The sequence below is a fragment of the Montipora foliosa genome, chromosome 11, assembly GCF_036669935.1.
Source record: "Montipora foliosa isolate CH-2021 chromosome 11, ASM3666993v2, whole genome shotgun sequence".
Taxonomy (NCBI): domain Eukaryota; kingdom Metazoa; phylum Cnidaria; class Anthozoa; order Scleractinia; family Acroporidae; genus Montipora; species Montipora foliosa.
The window spans coordinates 31833843-31841962 of NC_090879.1; the positions used below are offsets into that span (position 1 = coordinate 31833843).

Genomic DNA, 8120 nt, shown 5'->3' on the forward strand with positions numbered 1-8120 from the left:
GTTTCCAGTAACTACAGGCGTCTTGAATACTTTCAAAAACCCTTTCGTCGTCCTTACTCGTTTGCTTAGTTGTTTTATAATTGGGCTTGTTGTTGTCGGCGTCTTGCTCAACCATTCTGCTAAATTGTGCAAAGACACCACCAGGGTCAGCATGGAAACGGGTGTTCAAATCTCTTGCCTCCTCCTGCTTTTTCTTTCGCATAAACGCTCTTTTCGCTTTACGGAGGTCTGACTTTTTTCTCTCGATGTATGTGACAATGCTCGCCGCTGACAACTTTCCACACTCCTTCTCGAGCATTGATCTGTTCTTTTTTCCCTTGTTTGTGATCTTTTTATTTCCCTTTATCCTATCCAGCTCCGCTACTGCAACTGAGATTTTTTTTCTAACCTCGGTAGCTTGTTTTACAAACGCTTCCTTAATCCTTTCACCAGGTGTTTTCCTTTTCCTCCGCTCCGTTGCCCGGGTTCTTTCTTCCATCCCTTGTGTATCAAAAAAGCGACCACAACAGAATAAAGGATGCAATTAGCCAGCCATAAGTACCCAAAGGGATTGCGAATAGGGTCTAAAGTATGTCCTTCTTCACGCCTCCTGAGCTCATTGATGACCGTGTTGATTGTGTTGATGTCTGATTGCGTCGGCCTTTGTTTCACTCTTGTGTCAATATCTCGGCTACTAAAATCACCGGTATTTGAGTTAACTGAAGCGAAAATCGGTATCGCGCCTTCCAGGATTTCACGTGCGTCAAGGTTTGTTTCCTCTAAAAATTGAGGTCCCTCGAGATGGTTGTTTTCGTTCGCCGTATGCAAATCCGAGGTGGCTTGTTCGCTTTCATTTATTGATGGCTCCTGAACTTCGTATAATAAATTCGCCTCTTCTACAGGCTGTCCGGTCTCACTCTCCTTTCCTTTAGCATTCCTAAAAATGGTGTCCTGTACATTTCCCATCACTCTTTCCAGATATGCTGCCTGATTTCTAAGGTGTAATTCTGAGAGGCCAAGATGAAAATAACCTCTCTCGTCCCAAAGTTCCTTCAGGACAGACATGTAGCCTCGTTTCTTCCCATCCGCGTATCTAGGAGGATCTTGTAACTCTGTCAGCTCCTTAGCCTTAGCCTTGCATTCTAAAACATCACTGTTCATTTGTGCCGTCCATTTCAGGCGGGTTGTACGCCTTGCAGCCCTTGTTCGCTCGCTCAAATGGTCGTCCGACATATTGGATGACAACACAGTCCAAATTGGTAAGAAAAAAAGATCGCCGTAAGTCGCCTCCGTAAACTTATCACAGAGTAAGATACGTAGCAAGTATTCTATAAATACTGTTCTGTTGCTCCAGCGCTTTTGGCTTGGCTGGCAGTTCGAAAGTTAGCGATTTGGTCAAGTCACACGAAGGCAGACCAAAAACACGGCCTCCTACTTCGCCGTTGATTATTATTATTATTATTATTATTATTATTATTATTATTATTATTATTATTATTATTATTATTATTATAGTTTACAGTGCTATTAATTGCTTCTTTCAGTCTCCTTGAACCGGGGCCAATTCTTGCTCCTGAGGTACCAGGGGACTTTTTTATTTGATGGACAGAAACCTTCTCAGTATGTGCGCCGTTCCTATGAGCTCATTAATGTTGCTGGTTCCAAAGAACTTTATTATTATTATTATTATTATTATTATTATTATTATTATTATTATTATAGCACCATCTAGGAAATTTGAATCACTGATGGAATAGAAGGGTTATAATTGTAATCCTTGCACTGTTAAGATACCCCTAATTGCAATAATGTTGTCATAGAAAGAAGCAAAAAGCCAAATAGGAATTAATTAGGGAAAATTAAATTTCCACTGCTCTTAGATACTGCGCGTGAAAAGTAACCGAATTTTATCTTCAGATTGACTCCACACAACCTACAAAAGTCTTTAACGTTTTCCTGTTGGCTTTTTCTTCCTTCAACTGGCTTTGTAGGCGTATCTACCTTCGATGTAAATTTTCCGTTATTCGCCATGTAATGCATGCAACAACAAGACGAAAGTGTAAGACGATCGCCTTGACGCCTATAATTCCCGCGAAAATAGTCGGTTCTAATTGGTTGGTTTAATTGGGATCAGTTAACGTCAATGAGTTGATAAAAGTGGGCGGTATTCAAGAAACCCAAGTTCTCTGGTGATACGTCTAACAACTATTGTAAGTGTTAGCAAGCGTAGGAAGCATAGTAATTTACGAAGTGAAGGGTTGGTAGTGTAGCAAGCATAGCAAACGTAGCAAGAATTGTAATAAGTAGTAAGTGTACAAATTGCAGCAAGCGCAGCAAGTGTAATCGTACTAAGTATACGAAGTGTACGTGGTGTAGCAAGGCAAGTGTAGCAAGCGTAAGTAAGTGTGCGAGGTGCAGCAAGCGTTGAAAACGTAGCAAGGATTATTTTTCAATTATTTGATAATTGAAAAGAAATAACATTTACAAGAACCTATGAAACCCTTTTTCCTGAGTCTTGTTTTTACTCCCTTTTGATTATTAGTATTGATTGCTATACGTTTGCTACGTTTGCTACACTCTGTACACTTAATTCCTACGTAGCGTAGTCTCTGTATTAACTAATAGGTAAGCCATAGAATCAGCAACTGAAATCGGTTCGATACTTTCAAAAATGCGTTCAATGCATTGAAGGAGAGCGGTGTCTGACTCCAGGAAGTAATCTCGGACGTCCAATGGAATGTTGTTGAAGCTCAACGTAAGTGTCACAGTCTGTTGGTAGTAATGTAAGGACAGCAAAGAAGAAGGGAAGGAAAGGGAGGAGAGGGAGAGGCGGTAAGTGGAAGAAGAACGGAAGGCAAGGGAAAAGTGGAGGAGGAATGTAAATAGTGTTTGTTTTATTATTTTCGTTTTTATCCCCCCTAAAAATCCAGGCCCCATTTTTTAATTACATCCCCCAAAAAAGGGAAAACCCTTTTTTTAGACAGTTCATAATAACCTACAATAGGTTGAAAAAAATTGACCTAGGATGAAAAAATCAAGCTAGGTTGAAATTAAAATAAACCTTACTTTTAATTCAACCTGTAACAGGTATAATATATAGTTATTTCTTCGTCTTTGTATCATGTAAATGTTGAAGTGCCTACGGGAAAACGGGAAAGTACATATTTTGCAGTTAATTTATTCTTAAAGGTACAGAACAGATGTTAACATTTTATCAAAATGAAGCCGCTTGAACTTTGAAGCCTATCGACATCTATACAAGAGGAATAATAATCTAGATCCCTACAGAGGAAGACATTTGAGTGAAATTCAATACGTTAGATCTACAACTAACAGCAATAAATTGTTATCTATCATAAGAACATCCTCAAGGATGGACTTAATTTCTGGCGAGGTAGCTAACGGGATCGTGAGGAGAGGCCACCCCAAAGTACCCCTTTTTTTAGAGCCTTATGTAACGGCGACATCACACGATTTATAGCTATAGGGTATCGTTATAGGCCTTTGCAGACAACAGAGCAAAGTAGGATGCAACGATGAAAGCAGCATGAGCTATAAGGACTACTCACAGAACTGGGACAATAAACGCTATTTACCCATGGGTAAAAGGGCTAGTGTAACCACAACTATTAATAGGGAGTTTAAGCAAAGACCACAGCTAAGGCAAAGACAACGCCACAAAGCAAGAATATGATTGGTTAAAAGAGGAAAATACTCGTGCACGTACAGCACTAATTTCCTTGCATTTTTTGCCGTACTTGACAAACAACAACGTGAAATCACCACATTTTAGGTTTTGACGACAACGTGAGCATATGACAATGAACCTTTTATTTTCTATTTTTGATTTTAAAACCGTTCTTACCCATCCGGTTCCAGGATAGTTCACCCATGTTGTACAGATATCGATGAATGTGAACAAGACGGAATAATCGCGAAATACTTGCGATAGCGCCAAGTTATATTTTGGAGAGACGTTTTCAATGACGTTGCCGTTGTCCATGCTTAAAATCCCTCGTCATTGAAAACAAACACACACTCCTGTTAAAAATACTAATTGGCTTCTCATACGTCTTTACTGGCATAATAGTAAATTATATATGCTAATTTATGTTTATCACGAATTACACTGTATGTTAGGGTACAGGCTTGACAAGACAGGACAAATGCGTGCGCATTTTTTTCGGTGGCGTGGTCAATCACATGTGGATCACGTGCACGTGAAATGGGCGCGGTGATACAACAAACTCCAAAAAGCTTTGGAGTCGGGAATGGGAAAATAGAATTCTTACTGTTATGCAAATATATTTAACAATTATTCCATGAGCGCGCGTTGGATATGAGACGGTAAATGGCCAACGAGGCGCGAAGCGCAGAGTTGGCTATAACCAACCAGTGTCATATCCAACACGCGCGAATGGAATAATTGTTTTATTAAATTCCTTTAACTCCAAAAATTTGGAAGTACGAAATACGAGCGAAAAAGCGAGAAAATCCAAGCGAAATCGAGAAAACTTGATGAAGATGTGATGTTGTGTTATACCTTGTGCTCAGACAGACGTAGGCTCATCACAAAAACATTCTTGCCTTTTCGCGTACTTCTAAACGTCGGAATTGATTCAAACTTTCCACAGAAAAAGTTTTTTTCTTTTTTGTATTTTATTCAAAGAGAAATCTCGCTTTCCGGCGAAAAAATTTTAGTTTAGCAACGCATGACGCAATCATTTACCATATAAGGTCAAACTAAGGTACATGAGCTGATAACCGAGATTGAGTGAACCAATCAGAGCACGCGAAATGCATTATCCGAGGTTGAGAAGATAATAATTAATAATTATTCCATTTGCGCTTTTTGGATATAGCCAACGAGGCGCGTAGCGTCGAGTTCGCTATTACCAATCTCGTATACAAAAAGGGTGAATGGAATAATTGTTTTATTAAATTTTTAACTTTCGGTTTTGCTAAATTTTATTTCAGTTTAAGAAACGACCGGAAATTTATTTGACTTCAGGGCCAAAAAATTTCATGCAGAGCGACATTTGCCGCATTCATTTCCATATAAGGTCAAACGCAGGTATAATGGCTGGTAACCGAGATCCAGTGAACCAATGAGAAAGCTAGAATTGCATTATCTGAGGTTGAGAATTTAAAAATTAATAATTCTTCCATTCGCGCTTGTTGGATATGAGATGGAAAATAGTCAACGAGACACGAAGCACCGAGTTGGCTATCACCAGTCTCATATCCAACAAGCGCGAATGGAATAATTTTTTTATTAAATTTCCGCTTGGACACTTGAAAATTAAAATTTCGCTTCCCGCACAAAGTTCTCAGTTTGGCAATACTTGACGCAGTCAGCCGGTTTCCATATTAGTTCATACGGTATATAAGCTGCTAACCGAGATTGAATAATAAAACCAATCTGAAAGCTAGATACGCAAAATCCGAGTTCGAATATAAATGGTTCAATTTGAGAAATCCAAAAGAGCAGTACGTAATTTGAAGCATGATACAAATTATCTTCTTTGCCGAAGTAAAAACTGGGTAGATTTTAATCAGCATCATCTAAAATGTAAACAAGACCAGCGGCTATCTAATCACGAATTAATAAATATAAAAGCTCCTCTTTTAAAATCCATCCGGCCATCCATGCTTTCTTGGGTCACTTTTGCCGTAAATTTCCCTGTCCTTGATTTTAACTATCGCTTGCACGGCCGCAGAATCATCGCTAGCTGTAATGTTGTGTTTGCGCAACCGCAAACCGTCCTGAATCCCTTGGGGGATGCTGTAAGGAGGCTTTTCGATCATAACTGTCTTAGGGAAAAGTTGGTGGTGAACACGAGGATCGTCTACGGCTTTCGAAATGCCACGTGAAAACCAAAGCTCATTCATAACAGCCTGCAAGGAAAAGACCCCATCTTCAACATTAAAGTGTGTTAGTTCTATACTTCGAGCAATCAACACGTTTTCCTCTTGAAAATTAGCATTCCCTTGCGCAGGGGTAGGTCTCGGGCGTCCAATAAATCCGGCTTAGAGTCAGAGTTCAACAAGATCGAAATTAAGCATTCGCCAAAGTTCGCCTCAAAGTGCTATAAAGAATACCAAAAGTCAATGGAAGAAAACTGATACGCCTTACTGCTACCGACTGGGTCAATAGGTTTTACACTGACCGAGGGCGTGGTTTCGAACTCCGGTCCAATACATAAGGACTTAAAGTCACATTACCAACCTCGTTCCCAGGACGTCTCACCAACGAGAGCCCTGGTGGTGAAAAGCCCTGGGAACGAGGATTTCACAACACTTCTTTTCCGAGAAGACCGTTAAGCCATAGGCCCCGTCTCACAACCCTTGTTCATAAATTGTGTGGGGTGTTGAGCAACCCTTCGCCGCGGCACAATTCGCAGAAACAAGGGCAAGGAGTTTCAGCTTCTGGAGGGCACACTGTTGGAGCCAAACTCCACCACCTTGGTGAAGTTTATTTAGTTATCTTATGAACTGAACAATCAACGTCATCCCTGTCGCGTTCTTTGTTTCATTATGTCTTCAAGATTAAAACATGACATAATAGGCCTCAATCACACGGCGGACATCTTGAATCCCGAGGCATTGAAAGCTTTCGTTTTTGCGCACCGAAACTCGTTTCCAAACATTTCAACTCGAGGCTCGGAGTACGAAATCCGTTGTCTATAGCCAATAGGCCACCGCGCGAATAAGGCCCTTGAAAAACAACTACCTCAAATCTATGGCAAAATGTATTTGGAAGAGTCATGGAATCTCTCGCGTAGCCATGCGTTACTCACCAGACAAACCGCTGTTGTAATAAGCGGACCCCCTGAAGCACCCGCTACCAGTCTTACTCGTCCATTTTCATCAGTGAAAATGACAGGCGAAATAGAGGACTGCGGCCTTTTTCCGGGTTTGATGAAGTTGCTTTTGGAAGGTTCTATGCCATCTGGATTATCTTCGCCTGGTGTTGAGAAATCAGCCATCTCGTTGTTGTATATTATTCCAGTATCTGTGGAACGATATTTACATCCAAAGCTGGAACAAAGAGTACCGTTTGAAATTTATTCAGTTGATGTGGTAAATGGGGCAAGTTTGGGCCGTTCATTTAAGTCAAATTAATTTAGTCCGTTACGTTTGTATAGCTTGTTTGCGTATCACTTCAGATTTATTAGATAGCCTGCGAACAGGCTCCAATGAGCTGAGATGTTCATTTCGACCAATGGCGCACAATAAATTTCCCTCAATGGCTCCATTCCATTCAGTAGCTTTCGGCTGCGCATCTTTCGGCGACAGAAAATCGAAGCAACCCATTAACACAAACCGTTCGCAGGGTGAGTCACTAAACAACTTCAAGCCGTAAACAAACCGTCTAGTTCCCTACAACGAATTAATTTTCTTTCAGTCGTACACACGAGAAGATAATTCTGTTAAATAATATGAATACGTATTACTATTTAGTTTGAACGAGCCTGCCAGTGGGTTACAAAGCAAAAACCGGTAACTCTTAAATCAAAACAAATCCTGATCAAAACGTTTTTATTGCGTAACTTGAAGAGTCGTCATCAAAACGCGAAAATAAAGGCAGTTTCTTGAGGAAAGCGACTGTAGAATGTTTAACGGCAGCTTAAAAGGACCAGTACTTGCCTAAGTTATCTTACGTCGGAGGTAAACAATGGTTTGTTGTCAAACTCTTTCACTTACGAACTAAAACGCCTTTCGTGCGGAATCATTGATTACAATTTGTTTGATACTTACTAATAATTAATCGAGGAAGTCAGAGACACAGCATCTCCGTTCGGTGACAAGACAGACAGATGCGAGGTTCCGTAGTCTTCTGCAAACTGCAAGTTTCCGTAGTACGAGGCATTGCTGTGGGTTTGATTGTCCCAAATCTTTTGCCGCAACGACTCTGCAAACGTTTGGTTTGTCATCTTAGAGACAATCTATGGGAAAAAGAAAAGTTTAAAGGCACCTCCTGAGTCACTGAAAGTCCAAGCAATGATATTATAAGGGTTTCATAGAGATGCACTCTTTTTTTTTTTTATAACGTCTAATTTTGTGGCTGAGGCTGAACGTTTTTACATATTTTTGCGATGTGACTGAGGTTGAAAACGTTCTTAATTAAGATGTTCTTA

General features: G+C 40.2%; 1 protein-coding gene across 1 annotated transcript in view; it reads right to left on the reverse strand.

The window, feature by feature from the left end:
- Window positions 1-2991: 2991 nt before the first annotated feature.
- Window positions 2992-8120, reverse strand: part of LOC137975237 (glutathione hydrolase 1 proenzyme-like) — a 14560-nt gene continuing 9431 nt past the window's right edge. Inside the window, exons 6-8 of the mRNA XM_068822324.1 lie at window positions 7741-7928; window positions 6780-7020; window positions 2992-5877 (exon numbers count right to left, since the gene is read on the reverse strand). Coding sequence (XP_068678425.1) covers window positions 5608-5877; window positions 6780-7020; window positions 7741-7928 — 699 coding nt within the window. The 3' untranslated portion in view covers window positions 2992-5607. The remainder of the gene's footprint in view (window positions 5878-6779; window positions 7021-7740; window positions 7929-8120) is intronic.